Source organism: Zophobas morio, unplaced genomic scaffold (assembly GCF_036711695.1).
Source record: "Zophobas morio isolate AGI-343-1 ecotype UQ-CSIRO unplaced genomic scaffold, CSIRO_AGI_Zmor_V1 ptg000008l, whole genome shotgun sequence".
Taxonomy (NCBI): Eukaryota; Metazoa; Arthropoda; class Insecta; order Coleoptera; family Tenebrionidae; genus Zophobas; species Zophobas morio.
In genome coordinates, this window is record NW_026972113.1 from 12369515 (window position 1) to 12386934 (window position 17420).

Genomic DNA, 17420 nt, shown 5'->3' on the forward strand with positions numbered 1-17420 from the left:
AAAAAATATTGCAAGTGAAAATCCAAATAGATAATGCTAAGTTAATTAAAAAGAAAAACGTGAAATATCAATTAAAAGAAGAGCTATAGAAAAACTAGAATAAAATGAAGGAAAAATAAAACGAAAAAAATACAAGAGACAGGCATCTCGAAGAACAAAAACAAAAAGTCATGTTACGAGGAAAAAAAAACAGAAACAGAAAAAAGGAGAAACACGTGACTTGATACTAAAAAGAATCAAAGAACTATGCAAAAGGAGGAGAAGAATTTAAGAAGAAGGAAAATAAAATTGAAAAGGAGTAAAAATAAAAAAACATATATAAATAACCGCCGATAACTGCAAGAAAATGAGAAAAAACAGAGAAAATTGTCGCAAATATCATTAGAAAAAAATCTTATAGGTATATTTGACCAAAAAAAAAATTAACTTGAGACTACAAAGAATAAAATAACAATGCACGATAGAAGAATTTAAAAAATAGAACTAAAAGGAGGACAACTTCAAGAAAATGGGAAAAAACAGACACAAAGAAAATTATCGCAAATATAAGGAAAAAAATTAAAAGTAAATTATTAATATAGGTACTAAAAAAAACGCCAGTGAAAACCCAAACAAATAATGACGAGGACTGTAGGTGGAGATAATTATTTAACTGAAAAATAGAATAAATTGAGGTCAAAATTAAACAAACAAAAAAAACCTTTCAAACATAATGTCAAATCAAAGCAAAATAACCAAGTACGCCTATGGTTTACTCACGTGTGTATAACTGGTTGCCTAACCCTAACCTTTTTGTGACAAACATTTAAGAAAATACGTCAACAAAAAACTATAAATAACCATCTTATTGTTACAAATCCAATTTTCACTTAAATCCTCTTAAACAAACAACAAAATACCAAAAATATCCAGTTCCTGTTCCGCCAATGACATCTCCGCACATTCTCCAACCTTGACATTTTCCGCGCTGTTGCCAAACCACCACTAACCTCTCAATCCCGCCACCTCTGCTCCCATTTCTCACAAACCCACCCTCCACCACACGAAAAACCCGCCTTATTCACCCAAAATCGCCATACCTTCCCCCCAACCCAACCATTTTTTCCCTCCCGAACCCCTCAACCCCGAAACGTGGCAACACCACCTCCGGAAATTTGAATGATCCATCATAGGTTAGGTTAGTGATAAGGAGTGATATGTATGTGATAAAACCTAACACACTGGAAGCAGCCCGCAAAAACGCCCCATTTCACCATGGAACCCGAACTTGAAGTACACAAAGGCTACCTGTTGCTCCCCCCAACTGGAAAACTCCTCATGAAGGTAACCCTACCCTGTAACATCCCTCGCCTTTGTCTAACCCTCCCGGTTGCAGAAATCCTGGCAACAGAAGTACTGCTACTTGTTCAAGGCGTCCAAGTTCGGGATAGAGAGGTTGGAGATCTGGGATAGCAGCGACAAGACTAAAGGGACTCCGATCAGGATCATCACTCTGGAGAACTGTATTAAAATCACGCCGGAGGGCGACAACAGGTTTACTATTACGACGAAGACGAATTCGTTGCCGCATGAGTTCTGTGCTTTGAATCTGGAGGAGAAGACTAAGTGGTTGTCGGCTTTCCAGTCAGTGGCGTTTCCGGATGATATGTCGGCGATGACGAGTATTGAGGAGGATAATGATTTGTATTGTTCGTCGGGGGAGGGGATTTTTAATGTGAGGATTCACCCGTCGGCGGCGTCGGAACGTTGCGGGCTCGATAGTTCTGCGCAGTATACGTTGGTACTGAATAGTACAGCTATGCAGTTGAAAAATACGTACGATGGGGTGGTCCTGTATACGTGGCCGTACCGTTTTATAAGGAGGTATGGGTATAAGAATGGGAAGTTCACGTTTGAGGCCGGGAGGAAGTGTGATTCTGGAGAAGGGACTTTCTTTTTGGAGCATTCTAACCAGCAGGAAATATTTAGGTTGGTAGAAGTGTGGTTTGACACTATTTGACATTATTTTTTATTACTTCACTGTTTTCTAATTCTTTTCACTCAGAACTTTTTTTTCTCTTATTTTCCAATCACTGTATTTCATATATTTGCATTTTTATTTCCACCATTCTCTCTTTTGCTTTATACCATTCTACCTATTCATTTACATATATCTTGAGCTCCACTTTTTATCCTTCTTCTTCTTCTTTCCATTCTGTTGTCACTTTCTGCTTTATCATTTGTAATTGACACTTTATTTTCTTTTCTGCATTCTTTATATAATACTCATTCATTAACTTCTACTTAATTCCCTTTGATTTTTCTTTGTTGAGACTTCTTTTTTCATTTCCTCCATATCTGCTAGCACTATTTTGTTTTTCTTATCCTTTATAATCTCATTCTTTAATCCCCTTGATCCGATTCTTCAATTCTCTGATCCTTGGATCTTCTTCGTCAATCTCCTGTCCCTTGATCCTCTTCGTCAATCACATATCCCGTAATTTCTTCCTTTAATCCTCTTGTTTTAACTTCGTGTCCTTTAATCCTTTCCATTCTACCCTTAATCTTCTTCTTTATTCAGTTGTCCCTTAATTCTCGAATTTAATCCCTTGCCCTTTATAAGCTTCTCGTTTAATCCTCTGTCCCTGAAACCTCTTCTTCAATCGCGTGTCCCTTGATTCTCTTCTTCGATCCCCTGACCCTTGATCCTCAACGTCAATCTCCTGTCCCTTGATCGTCTTCCTCAATACACTGTCACTCACTGAACCTTAATCGTCTCTTTTGGTCACTTGTCCTCCGTTTTAATCCCTTGCCCTTTATAATCCTCTCCTTCAATCCCCTTTCCTTTGATCGTAACCTTAAAATCAAGAGTCCCTTGATCATTTTCTTCAATCCCCTGTCCCTTTATACTCGGTCCCTTAATCTTCTCTTTTAACCCCTTGTTCTTTAATCCACTGGCCCTAAATCCTCTCATTTACCCATTTGTCCCTTAAACGTCCGATTTGATTCTTTGTCGTTTATAATATTCTCCTGTAATTCCTGTCTCTGAATCGTCTCCTTCAATCCCTTGCCCCTTAAGCCGCTTCTTCAATTTTCTGTCTCTTAATCCTTTTTGTCAATCCTTTGCCTCTTAATCTCCCCTTTAATCCTCTTGTTTAACTCCGTGTGCTTTAAACCTCTCCTCTATTATCTATTCCTCAATCTTTTCCTTTAATCTATGTCCCTTAAGCTCCTCTTTTAATCTTTATTCTTTAATTCAGTAGCCCTTTATTATCTTCTCATTTATTCAGTTGTCCCTTTATAAGCTTCTCCTTTAATTCCTTGCCTCTAAAACCTCTTCTTCAATCCTCGGTCCCTTGATCATCTTCTTCTATCCCCTGTCCCTTAATCTCCTCTCTCAATCCCCTTGTTTTAACTTCGTGTCGTTTAATCCTTTCCATTTTTCCCGGTTCTTTAAATCTTCTCCTGTAGTCTCATGTCTGTTAAGGTCACGTTTTAACCCTTATTCTTAAATTCAGTGACCCTTAATCTTCTTCTTTATTCAGTTGTCCCTTAATTCTCGAATTTAATCCCTTGCCCTTTATAAGCTTCTCCTTTAATCCTCTGCCTCTGAAACCTCTTCTTCAATCGCGTGTCCCTTGATTCTCTTCTTCGATCCCCTGACCCTTGATCTTCTACGTCAATCTCCTGTTCCTTGCTCGTCTTCCTCAATCCACTGTTACTCACTGAACCTTAATCGTCTCTTTTAGTCACTTGTCCTCCGTTTTAATCCCTTGCCCTTTATAATCCTCTCCTTCAATCCCCTTTCCTTTGATCGTAACCTTAAAATCAAGAGTCCCTTGATCATTTTCTTCAATCCCCTGTCCCTTTATACTCGGTCCCTTAATCTTCTCTTTTAGCCCCTTGTTCTTTAATCCACTGGCCCTAAATCCTCTCATTTACCCATTTGTCCCTTAAACGTCCGATTTGATTCTTTGTCCTTTATAATATTCTCCTGTAATTATTCCTGTCTCTGAATCGTCTCCTTCAATCCCTTGCCCCTTAAGCCGCTTCTTCAATTTTCTGTCTCTTAATCCTTTTCGTCAATCCTTTGCCTCTTAATCTCCCCTTTAATCCTCTTGTTTAACTCCGAGAGCTTTAATCCTCTCCTCTATTATCTATTCCTCAATCTTTTCCTTTAATCTATGTCCCTTAAGCTCCTCTTTTAATCTTTATTCTTTAATTCAGTAGCCCTTTATTATCTTCTCATTTATTCAGTTGTCCCTTTATAAGCTTCTCCTTTAATTCCTTGCCTCTAAAACCTCTTCTTCAATCCTCGGTCCCTTGATTATCTTCTTCAATTCCCTGTCCCTTGAGCCGCTTCGTCAATCCCCTGTCCCTTAATCTCCTCTCTCAGTCCCCTTGTTTAACTCCGTGTCCTATAATCCTTTCCTTTATTCCCTTTTCCGTAATCTTCTCCTTTAATCTTATATGTTTTAGGTTCTCGTTTAATACCCTGTTCTTTAATTCAATAGCCCTTAATCCTTTCGTTTATTTACTTGTCCCTTAATCTTCTCTTTTAGCCCCTTGTTCTTTAATCCCTTGTCCTTTATAATATTCTCCTGTAATCCCTGTCTCTGAATTCTCTCCTTCAATCCCCTGTCCCCCTCTTCTCCTTTAATTCCTTGCCTCTAAAACCTCTTCTTCAATCCCCTGTCTGTTAAGCCTCTTCGTCAATCCTCTGTCCCTTAAAATTTTTCGTCAATCCTCTACACCTTAATCTCCCCATTAATCCTCTACACCTTAATCTCCCCATTAATCCTCTTGTTTAACGCCATGTCCTTGAATCCTTTCCTTTATTCCTTGTTTCTCAATCTTTTCCTCTAATCTATGTCCCTTAAACTCTTCTTTTAATCCTTTGTTCTTTAATTCAGGGGCGCTTTAGTCCCTTGCCCTTTATAATCTTCTCCTTTAATGATCCTCTTCTTCAGTCCCCTGACCCTTGATCTTCTTCGTCAATCTCCTGTCCCTTGATCCTCTTTAAGTTCCTCTTTTAAACCTTTATTCTCTTATTTATTCACTTGTCCCCAAATCCTCCACTTTAATCCCTTGTCCTTTATAATCATCTCCTTCCATCCCCTTTGCACTGATTCTGTACTTAAATCCAGAGTCCCTTAAACATTTTCTTCAATCCCTTGTCCTTTAATCTCCTCTTTTAATCTTTTTGTTTTCCTCCGTGTCCATTAATGCTTTCCTTTATACCCTGTCCCTTAACTTTCATTTGTCCTTTATAATATTCTCCTGTAATCCGTCTCTGAATCCTCTCCTTCCATCCGCTGTCCCTTAAGCCGATTCGTCAATCCTCTGTCCCTTAATCTTTTTCGTCAATCCTCCGCCCCTTAATCTCCTCTTTAATTCTTTTATTTAACTTCATGTCCTTTCATTCTTCCCTTTATTCCCTGTTCTCCTTTAATCTTATGTCCCTTAAGCTCTTATTTTAATCGTTTGTTCTTTACTTCAGTGGCCCTTAATCCTCTCATTTCTGCACCTGTCCCTTAATCATCCGCTTTGTCCTTTATAATCTTTTCCTTTAATCGCCTGTCTCTGAATCGTCTCCTTCAATTCCTTGCCCCTTAAGCCGCTTCTTCAATTTTCTGTCCCTTAATCCTTTTCGTCAATCCTTTGCCTCTTAATCTCCCCTTTAATCCTCTTGTTTAACGCCGTGTACTTTAATCCTTTCCTTTATTATCTATTCCTCAATCTTTACCTTTAATCTATGTCCCTTAAGCTCCTCTTTTAATCTTTATTCTTTAATTCAGTAGCCCTTGATTATCTTCTCATTTATTCAGTTGTCCCTTTATAAGCTTCTCCTTTAATTCCTTGCCTCTAAAACCTCTTCTTCAATCGTCGGTCCCTTGATCGTCTTCTTCAATTCCCTGTCCCTTGAGCCGCTTCGTCAATCCCGTGTCCCTTAATCTCCTCTCTCAATCCCCTTGTTTAACTCCGTGTCCTATAATCCTTTCCTTTATGCCCTTTTCCGTAATCTTCTCCTTTAATCTCATATGTTTTAGGTTCTCGTTTAATACCCTGTTCTTTAATTCAATGGCCCTTAATCCTCTCGTTTATTTACTTGTCCCTTAATCTTCCCTTTTAGCCCCTTGTTCTTTAATCCACTAGCCCTAAATCCTCTCATTTATTCATTTATCCCTTAATCGTCCGCTTTAATCCCTTGTCCTTTATAATATTCTCCTGTAATCCCTGTCTCTGAATTCTCTTCGTCAATCCTCTGTCCCTTAACATTTTTCGTCAATCCTCTACACCTTAATCTCCCCATTAATCCTCTTGTTTAACGCCATGTCCTTGAATCCTTTCCTTTATTCCCTGTTCCTCAATCTTTTCCTCTAATTTATGTCCCTTAAACTCTTCTTTTAATCCTTTGTTCTTTAATTCAGGAGCGCTTTAGTCCCTTGCCCTTTATAATCTTCTCCTTTAATGCCCTGTCTCTGGAACCTCTCCCCAATCCCATGCCCCTTGATCCTCTTCTACATTCCCCTGACCCTTGATCTTCTTTGTCAATCTCCTATCCCTTGATCCTCTTTAAGCTCCTCTTTTAATCCCTTATTCTCTTATTTATTCACTTGTCCCCAAATCCTACACTTTAATAATCCCTTGTCCTTTATAATCATCTCCTTCCATCCCCTTTCCACTGATTCTGTACTTAAATCCAGAGTCCCTTAAACATTTTCTTCAATCCCTTGTCCTTTAATCTCCTCTTTTAATCTTTTTGTTTTCCTCCGTGTCCATTAATGCTTTCCTTTATACCCTATCCGTTAACTTTCATTTGTCCTTTATAATATTCTCCTGTAATCCCTGTCTCTGAATCCTCTCCTTCAATCCCCTGTCCCTTAAGCCGCTTCGTCAATCCTCTGTCCCTTAATCCTTTTCGTCAATCCTCTGCCGCTTAATCTCCCCTTTAATGCTGTTATTTAACTTCGAGTCCTTTCATTCTTCCCTTTATTCCTTGTTCCTCAATGTTCTCCTTTAATCTTATGTTCTTTAAGCTCTTCTTTTAATCGTTTGTTCTTTAATTCAGTGGCCCTTAATCCTCTCATTTATTCGCTTGTCCCTTAATCATCCGCTTTAATCCCTTGTCCTTTATAATCTTTTCCTTTAATCGCCTATATTTATAACCTCTCCCTAATCTCATGTCCTTTAACCTCCCCTTTAAACTCTTATTCTCTAATTCAGTGGCCCTTAATCCTCTCATTTATTCACGTGTTCCTTAATCCCCCGCTTCAATATCTTGCCCTTTATAATCTTCTGCTTTAATTCGCTGTTTCTCAAACCCCTGCCCCATTCCGTGTCCTTTGAACCACTCCTTCAATCCCCTGATCCTTAATCTTCTTTGTCACTATCCTTGATCCTTTTGGTCAGTTGCTCGTCCTTTGATCCGTTTCGTCAATTTCCTGTCCCTTTATTTCCTGCCCCTTAATCTCCTTCTTTAATCTCATGTTCTGTATCTTCTCTTTTAATCCTCTGTTCTTTAATTCACTGACCGTAATTCTCTCATTCATTCATTTTTTAATCCTTAGACCTGACCTGACCTGACATGTTCCTTAATCTTTTCTTTTAATCCCTGATTTCTTTCTTCCCTCTGCTTGAATCCAATACCCTTGAATCCCTTATTTTTTTAATAACATCTCTATCTTTGCTCCTCTGCTCCCAGAGATACTCTGTCACCTGACCTGACCTGATCTATTCTCTAGAATCTATTCTGCATCATCTATACCTTCTAATTTATCTTGTATTCTTTCCTCCTCTATCCGCTATTCTCTGTCCTCTATCTTGTTCTGTGTCCTCTTTCCTCAGTCTTCTATTCTTTGTTCACACTCTTCAGAACTTCGATAAAACCCTAATAAAACCGCCACCTCTTCCAGATGCATCTCCTCGAAAATGAAATCAATGAAGAAACTGCTCAAGGACGACTCCGCCCCCACGCTGCCCCTTCTCGACTGCGGCGACAACCAATTCCATGCCGCCCTCAGCATGGAGGCCCGCTCCCGCAGCCCCCTGCCGCCCTCGCCCACCGCCTCCACCACCCTCCACGATGTCGACACCAGCACGTCCTCGTCCATCCTCCTCGACGCCGACAAGAAGTCCCGGCCCAAACCCACCAAGCCCCCGCGCAAATCCCTCGCCACCCGCCGCCTCCCCGACACCTACGAGCCCGTCGACAAGTACGACAAGATCGAGTACCGCAACGACGCGTGGAAGACGCTGGGCGTGGGCGAGATCAAGCACACGGAGAACATCGCCAGCGGGGACGAGGACGACGTGTACATGTCGTGGGGGGACCACAAGACGGCGGCCAACGTGATGGTGCAGACGCGGGCGCCGAAGATCATCAAGCAGACGTCGAACGAGGACAACTACGACAAGCTGGAGTTCTTCGGCTCGTCGAACAAGCTGAATGTGAAGTCGGGGTACAAGCAGGTGTCGGTGGCGTCGGGGCTGAACTCGTACACGCCGAGTTTTAACGACTACGACGAAGTGCAGCCGGCGATGGAGGAGATCAGGTTGGCGGACGATAAGCACCTGGGGTATGCGCTGGTGCGGAAGAGTGCGGGGAAGGAGCAGAAGGACGTGGATCACCAGTTTCATAATAACGAGCCGTATGCGGTTATCAGCAAGCCAAAAAGAGTCTAGTCGGGGGGGAGTAATAGCCTGCGTACGACCAGAGTGCCATAGAGGGCTTTCGGATGTTTATAGTATTACCGTTGTGATTTTTGTGCAAGTTGTTAGAGGAACTTTTTTATAGATTGAGAGAGTATTTTTGTATATTTGATACTTAATTTGTATTTTTAATACGCGGTTTTTATACTTGCAATATTTGTGTATAGTCCATACATCAGAGGATGTGTGTTGCCTGCTGTATTTGCCTTTTATATGTATTAAAGAGTATATTTACAAAATAAGTTTTGTTATTTCATAATATATTGTGGGATGTGGACCGCGACGAAGTTTTCGAAAGATTCGGTTTGAGAGACAAATTTTTTAACAATCCCAAAAACTATATTTTCGAATATATCAAACCTAAAACAACTTCTGAAGGTCGCAATCTACAAAAGAATCTATTTACATAATTTTCGAAAGTGGTAGAAAAAAGGTTAAAAATTTCATGAAAGAATATTGAAAAATTAAGATTTTGCAAAAGTAGGACCAAAATTTTCGAAATATTCGGTTTTAAAATACAATTTTTCGAAAATTTTAAACGTCATTTCATTTAGCGATTTTGGAAAAATGATAGGAATTTTCGAAGAACTGAAACCGAAAATAACTTCTAGAGGTCGAAATCTAGAAAAAAAAATGTCTACGTAATTTTCGAAAGTGAAATTGAAACTGAAATTTATTGGTGTACAGGTACGTAAGATGTACGAATACGAATTATAAAAATTCAGATTACATTTCATTACAGTCAAACAAAATATTCTTTTGTACCACATAATGTAATGGTCAAAAAAGGATGGAAAACTTCATAAGGAGGGACTACAGAAAAACTGAGATTTTTGAAAAGTTGACTTAAAATCCACGATGTATCTGTTCTTTCCTCTGTTCTTTGTTCTCTTTCTTCTACTGTCTATCCTTTTGTTCTCTATCTTCGATTCTTTCTTCTCTGTCCTGTATCCTGTTATGTGTCTTCAATCCTCTGGTTTTTGTCTTCAGTCCTCTGTTCCCCGTGTTCTTTTCTCTGTTGTCTGTCCTCTATCCTCTGTTGTCTGTCCTATCTTCTCTTTTTGTTTTATCTTATTCTCTATCCTCTATTCTGTTCTGTGTCCTCTATTCTGTTCTTTGTCCTCTTTCTTCTGTTGTCTATTCTCTGCTCTCAATCTTCTATTCTATCATCTCTGTCCTCTGTCGTCTATTCTCTGTTCTCTGTCCTCTATCTCTTTTTGTCTTCCATCCTGTTCTGATCTGTCCTTTACCTTCTGTTATCTTCTTTCTCTTCCATATCCGCTATTCCTTCTTTTCTGTCCTGGATCCTCTGTTACCTGACTTCCGTTCTCCATTCTCTGTCCTCTATTTTTTATCTTCTATCCGCTGTTCCGTGTGTTCTACTCTCTGTCTCTATGCTTTGTTCTCTGTGCTCTACCCTGTTCTCTGCCCACTATCCTGTTATCCTCCATAACAGAAGATAAATATCAGATATCTTCTATTCTCTCTTCTCGTTCTTCTACCCTGCTGTGTGCTCTATCTTCTATTTTCTGTTATCTATTCTCTCTTTTCTATCTTCTATTCTGTTCTCTGCCTTCCGTCCTGTTGTCTGTCCACTATATTGTTCTATGTCCCCTATCCTCTGCTTTCTAACCTGTACTTTGTCCTCTATCCTCTCCTGTGTCTTCTATCCTTTGCTACATGACCTCCAAACTGTGTTCTTTTGTTCTATTCTTTCTTTCCTGTCCCTATCCTCTATCATCTATCTTCCAATCTCCATTCTGTGTCCTCTGTTCTCTGTCCTCTTTCCTCTGATCTTTGTCGTCTTTCTTTTGCCGTCTATCCTGTGTCCTGAATTCTGTTCTTTATCTTCTATATTTTCTTTTATCCTCTGTGTCTTGTAGTGTACTCTCTGTTCTCTGTCATTTATTTTCTTCTTTATCTTCTATTCTCTGTTCTGTGTCCTCCATCCTCTATTCTCTGCTCTTTACCCCCTGTTTTCTGTCATCTGTCCTGTTCTGTATCCTCTACTCTCTATTAAGTGTAGCCAAAACTCTGTTCTTTATGTTCTATTCTCTCTTCTCTATCCTCTATTCTTTGTTGTCTGTCCTATCTCCTCTTTCTTCTGTCGTCAATTCTCTGCTTTCTATCCTCTATTCTATCTTCTCTGTCCTCTAGCCTCTGTTTTTTGTCCCTCATTCTGTTTACTATCCACTATCCTGTTCTATGTCCTCTAGTCTATGTTCTGTGTTCTTTACCTTATGTTATCTACTATCTCTTCTCTATCTGCTATTCCTTTTTTTCTATCCTCGACCCTCTTATTACCTTACTTCCATTCTCCGTTCTCTGTCCTCTATTCTCTATTTTTTATCCGCTGTTCCGTGTGTTATATTCTCTGTCTCTATGGTCTGTTCTCTATCCTCTGCCCTGTTCTGTGCTCACTATTCTATATCCTCTAACATTTGTTTTTTACGATGTTCTTTGTTGTTTATTCTGTTCTGTGTCCTCTATCCGCTATTCTATGTCTTCCATACTCTCCTCTCTGCTCTTTATCTTGTATTCTCATTTCTCGTTCTTCTATCCTGCTGTGTCATCTATCTTCTGTTCTCTGTTATCTATTTTCTCTTTTCTATCTTCTGTTCTGTTCTCTTCCTTCCGTCCTGTTCTCTGTCCACTATATTGTTCTGTGTCCCCTATCCTCTGTTTTCTAAACGGTATTTTGCCCCCTATCCTCTTCTGTCTCTTCTATCCTTTGCTACCTGACCTCCAAACTCTGTTCTTTTGTTCTATTCTCTCTTTCCTGTTCCCTATCGTCGATCATCTATCTTCCAATCTCCATTCTGGGTCCTCTGTTCTCTGTCATTTTTCCTCTGATCTTTGTCCTCTTTCTTTTGCCGTCTATCCTCTGTGTTGAATTCTGTTCTTTATCTTCTATATTTTCTTTTATCCTCTGTGTCTTGTAGTGTACTCTCTGTTCTCTGTCATTTATTTTCTTCTTTATCTTCTATTCTCTGTTCTGTGTCCTCCATCCTCTATTCTCTGCTCTTTATCCCCTATTTTCTGTCATCTGTCCTGTTCTGTATCCTCTACTCTCTATTAAGTGTAGCCAAAACTCTGTTCTTTATGTTCTATTCTCTCTTCTCTATCCTCTATTCTTTGTTATCTGTCCTATCTCCTCTTTCTTCTGTCGTCAATTCTTGCTTTCTATCCTCTATTCTATCTTCTCTGTCCTCTATCCTCTGTTTTTTGTCCCTCATTCTGTTTAGTATCCACTATCCTGTTCTATGTCCTCTAGTCTATGTTCTGTGTTCTTTACCTTATGTTATCTACTATCTCTTCTCTATCTGATATTCCTTCTTTTCTGTCCTCGACCCTCTTATTACCTTACTTCCATTCCCCGTTCTCTGTCCTCTATTCTCTATTTTTTATCCGCTGTCCGTGTGATATATTCTCTGTCTCTATCGTCTGTTCTCTATCCTCTGCCCTGTTCTGTGCTCACTATTCTATGTCCTCTAACATTTGTTTTTTAAGATCTTCTTTGTTGCCTATTCTGTTCTGTGTCCTCTATCCGCTATTCTATGTCTTCCATACTCTGCTCTCTGCTCTGTGTCTTCTATTCTCATTTCTCGTTCTGCTATCCTGCTGTGTCGTCTATCTTCTGTTCTCTGTTATCTATTTTCTCTTTTCTATCTTCTATTCTGTTCTCTGCCTTCCGTCCTGTTGTCTGTCTACTATATTGTTCTATGTCCCCTATCCACTGCTTTCTAACCTGTACTTTGTCCTCTATCCTCTCCTGTGTCTTCTATCCTTCGCTACATGACCTCCAAACTCTGTTCTTTTGTTATATTTTCTCTTTCCTGTCCCCGATCCTCTATCACCTATCTTCCATTCTCCATTCTGTATCCTCTGTTCTCTGTCTTCTATTCTCTATTCTCGGTCCTCTTTCCTCTGATCTTGGTCCTTTTTCTTTTGTCGTCTATCCGCTATTCTGTTTTTTATCTTATATATTCTCTTTTGTCCTCTGTGTCTTGTTGTCTACTTTCTATTCTCTATCATTTATTCTATTCTTTATCTTCTATTCTCTGTTCTGTGTCCTCTATTCTCTATTATGTGTACCCCAAACTCTGTTATTTATGTTCCATGCTCTCTTCTTTGTCCTCGATCCTGTTTTCTGTCCTCTTTCCTGTTCTTTATCCTCTTTATTCTGTCGTCAATTCTCTGTTCTCTATCTTATATTCTATCTTCTCTGTCCTCTATGTTTTCCCTGAGGTCTATTCTCTGTTCTCTGTCCTCTATCCTCTGTTTTTTGTCCCCATCCTGTTCCCTGTCCACTATTCCGTTCTGTGTCCGTTATCGTGTGTTATCTACCTTCTCTTCTCTTTCTGCTATTCCTTCTTTTCTGTCCTCGATCCTCTGTTACTTGACTTCAATTCTCCCTTCTCTGTTCGCTATTCTCCATCTTTTATTCGCTGCTCCGTGTGTTATTATATTCTGTCTCTATCCCCTGTTCTCGCTCCTCTACCCTATTCTTTGCCCACTATCGTGTTCTATGTCCTCTAACATCTGTTTTCTAACCTATTCTTTGTCGTCTATTCTGTTCTGTGTCATCTATCTTCTATTCTCTATTATCTATTTTCTCTTTTCTACCTTCTATTCTGTTCTCTGTCTTCCGTTCTGTTCTCTGTCCACTATATTATTCCATGTCCCCTTGTTTTTTTTCCTTTCCTGTCCCTATCCTCTATCACCTATCTTCCATTCTCTGTTTCGTGTCCTCTGTTCTGTGTCTTCTATTCTTTGTTCTCGGTCCTCTTTCCTCTGATCTTTGTCCTCTGTCACTTATTCTATTCTTTATCTTCTATTTTCTGTTCTGTTTCCTCTATTATTTGCTCTGTGTCCGCTCTTCCCTGTCTTCTGTTCTCTATTCTCTGTCCTCTATCCGTTGTTCTCTGTCATCTTTCTTCTGTCATCTATCCTATGTTTTCTATCTTGTTCTCTGTCCTGTATTCCTCTATCATCTGCTCTCTGCTATATATTCTCTCTTGCCTATCTTTATCCGCTGTTCCCTGTTTTCTATTCTCTGTTCTCTGTCCGCTGTCCGTTTTATGTCCTATATCCTGTGTTTTCTAATCTGTACTTTTCCTCTATCTTTTGTTCTCTGTCCTCCATCCCCTGTATCCAATTCTCTGTTCCCTGTATACTGTAATTTTCGAAAGTGATCGAAAAAAGGTGGACACTTTCATCAGGGTAAGAATTGAAAAATTGGGATTTTGGAAGTCTGAGAAATAAATTTCGACGTGCTAATTCTAAAAATATGACGAAGATTTTCTAAATACTTATATAGTTTTAAAGTCATTTCTTAATAGTAAAAATTGCTATATTTCAAGTGACGATTCTGGAAAAATAGTACGAGTTATCGAAGAACTGAAGCCGAAAATAAATTCAGGGGTCGAAATCTGCAAAACAATGTATTTCCGTAATTTTCGAAAGTGCTCGAAAAAAGATCAGTTAAGATGAAAAGTGGCCTAAAAATTCATAAAAAATCCAGGGATATTCATCTCGACGTGCTGATTCCAAAAATATATCATATTTATGGACCACAACTAAGATTTTCGAAAATATGTGCTCTCAAAGTCAAATTTTTCAAACCCAAGAGCGCCATCTACCTTCCACAGTGTGAAACACGTTCAAAAACTGATTTCACCCATCGAATAAACTTCTAAAAACACAAGTTTTCCTGCTTAAACCCTAATAACTCTTAAAAAACACCATTTTTCCCCTTAAAAAAAATCCTCCGCACCACCTAATTACCCATTCTCGTCAAAAACCAACAAACCTCGCCTCTAACTTTCACATTTTCGTCGCAATGATTCAATTAAGTCAAATGTGCCAAGTTTCACATTGAACTTGGTAGATATGGTGTGAATAACCAAGACTATTTCGTGTATTGTTATTGGATGAAGAAACCCGTACTTCTTGACGGTGTTTTAGCAAGGTCAACCTCTAGAGAACGTCAATTTATAAACCTACTCACTTCAAATCACCTTTAGTTGCAGACATGAAGCCGTTGAAGATCACCATATTGTTACTTTTCGCCGCTGGTAAGCATTCCTCGCTATTAAAAAAAAGTCTGATAATGAGCCCAAGGGGCGTCTTCGACCAGTTCGTGCCAAAAATTGCCCTTCTTTGTGAAACCAGTGGCGTGCAACTGTACCCATAAACCAGTTACGAAACCGTAGTGTACGTGCAAAACCCCTAGTACGCCACTGAGTGAAAGTGATTCTTTATTTTTAATTCTGGTATTTAAGGCCAACTGCCACCTCCAGCGGTGTTAATCGAGTTTATATTGACATTTATTTTATCTTTTCCAGGATGTGTGACAGCGGCGAGGAAAAACCAAGGATCTAGGAGAAATCCAGAGCCTGTGGACGACGCGGAAACCACAGACCAGTGCCCAGAACCCAATGGGTACTTCGCCGACGCTGAACAATGTGATAAATATTACGAGTGCATTGAGGGAGGGATTAAGGAAAAGTTGTGCCCCGATGGGATGGTCTTCAATGATTTTAGCACGGAATACGAAAAATGTGACCTACCTTTTAACATCGACTGTACGTCGAGGCCGAAATTGCGTAAGTAGGAGACACGGGGTGTGTTCGAGAAGCAAATTCTTCAGTTTTTTAAATTTCATCATTTATCGTTGTTGCCAAGCAAAAACACTGATGACGTCATAAGTTCACAGTTATATGGTGACGCCAAACTATTTGATTTAAATTTGTGTTTGAAAAAATTACTTGGTCACCCCTGGACATTACCGCTTGTACATACCTGATGACGTCACCCAGAAAATCCAGGTAGGAGACACGGGGTGTGTTCGAGAAGCAAATTCTTCAGTTTTTTTAAATTTCATCATTTATCGTTGTTGACAAGCAAAAACACTGATGACGTCATAAGTTCACAGTATATATGGTGACGCCAAACTATTTGATTTAAATTTGTGTTTGAAAAAATTACTTGGTCACCCCTGGACATTACCGCTTGTACATACCTGATGACGTCACCCAGAAAATCCAAGCGTTGAATTTTCGCCCAATTTTCACACAACTCAAGCAAAAGCCTCGCAAGGCACTCACGTGATAGCAAAGAACGATTTTCCTGCCACGAATTTTCCGGAAAAGCGTTTATTTACACGTTTATCTCATCTTGAATCCAGTGTGATAAAACCGGGAAAAACACACACCAAGCGATTTCCACATTTCCACGCCCTCATAGACACTCAGTTTCCACTTTTCACCGATTTTCACACGTGTGGAGGGCGGTTTTCCTGAAAATTTTAGGAAAATTCGCGAATTGAGTGCCGGCTTAGGCTTTTCGCGCGAGACTAATGCCAACGTGAATTGTCACCACGACAAAGTCCCCAACTCAATTAAATAAAACGCGACTAATTAAACAAAAATTGAACTTTAAAAGGGCCTTTTCTCCTATTTTTATTACAAAAATTGTAACGAGAATATTTATAACAATCCCGGACGAAATCTCTCCTGACGTCACAAGATGGCCACTCATGGCGCCAATTTTGAATTTTCTTTCAGAACAACCCCAACCTAGCCAACACTGCCCCCGCAAACACGGCTACTTCGCCCACGAGGAGACCAACATCTGCGACAAGTTCTACTACTGCGTTGACGGCAAATTCAACATGATTGTGTGCCCCAACGGCCTGGTCTACAACGAAAAAGCCGGGATTTGCTCCTGGCCAGACGAAGCCAAGAAGAAGGGGTGTTCTTCTGAAGGTACGGACTTCCGTGACGTCCTAATACTTCTCCTGGACTTGCTTTTTTCTTGCAGAGGTGTTCCAGTTCGAGTGCCCCAAAGTAAACGAGAGCGTGGGTGCCACCCACCCCAGGTACGCGGACCCAGACGACTGCCAGTACTTCTACGTTTGCATTAACGGTGATACTCCCAGAAGGAGTGGGTGTAAACTTGGTCAGGTCTTCGACGATGTCCAGAAGAAGTGTGACTGGGTGAGGAATGTTCCTGAATGGTGAGTTTAGGGAGTTGGGGTTTGCGGAGTTGGTGATTGTGTTTGTGTTGGCAGCGCTGATTGGTACAAGGGGAGGTTGACTGAGGAGCAGTTGAAGGAGTTGGAGAATCCGCCGACACCTAAACCTAGACCGACGAAGGTGAGCAGGAGGAGGCCTAGGCCGCCGAAGCACAGTCCTGTGGAGGATGATGTCTAGGTTTAAATTTATAAGCAATTGATGGTAGATGTAGTAGGGCTGTAATTGTATATTATGTAAGAGGACTTTCAGTAAAAAATCGTTATGAAGGTTGTGTTTTAATGTGTTTGGGTGGGGAGTAGGTAGGATGATTGTGGTGGTGATGTCACTTGGAATTCAACCAATCAGGTCTTTAAGTTTTACCGCGAAATTCAAATCTTTTTGAATTAGAAAAAACTGCGAGGTAGAAATTTATAATAAAATATAAGAGCAAATACGGGATAAATTTAGGGAAGATTTTAAACGTAAAGTGTGGTAGATTTCAAGATCTTAAAAAAAGACTCAAAAAGTGTTTTCGAAAAAAATACAAAAAAATGGTCGAAAAATTTTTGGGGATTTTTGTTTTCTAATAAACCTCTATAAAGTAAAAACCAGTGGCGTAAATAACACTAAATAATAGGGGTGGACAATATATGAAATATATTTAAAGCAGATAACCAAAGGAAAATATGCTTTCTGATAAATCTAAAAACT

General features: G+C 39.7%; 2 protein-coding genes across 2 annotated transcripts; both read left to right on the plus strand.

Moving 5' to 3' along the window:
• The first annotated feature begins 1018 nt into the window (after window positions 1-1018).
• Window positions 1019-8933, plus strand: LOC135125363 (docking protein 2). The gene is made up of 3 exons (XM_064050890.1): window positions 1019-1323; window positions 1376-1968; window positions 7896-8933. The coding sequence occupies exons 1-3, from the start codon at window positions 1255-1257 to the stop codon at window positions 8662-8664; spliced, it is 1431 nt and encodes a 476-aa protein (XP_063906960.1). The 5' UTR covers window positions 1019-1254; the 3' UTR covers window positions 8665-8933.
• A 5622-nt stretch (window positions 8934-14555) lies between these two features.
• Window positions 14556-16996, plus strand: LOC135125364 (protein obstructor-E-like). Its single transcript, XM_064050891.1, has 5 exons — window positions 14556-14768; window positions 15039-15299; window positions 16260-16460; window positions 16516-16711; window positions 16766-16996. The coding sequence occupies exons 1-5, from the start codon at window positions 14726-14728 to the stop codon at window positions 16905-16907; spliced, it is 843 nt and encodes a 280-aa protein (XP_063906961.1). The 5' UTR covers window positions 14556-14725; the 3' UTR covers window positions 16908-16996.
• Window positions 16997-17420: the final 424 nt, after the last annotated feature.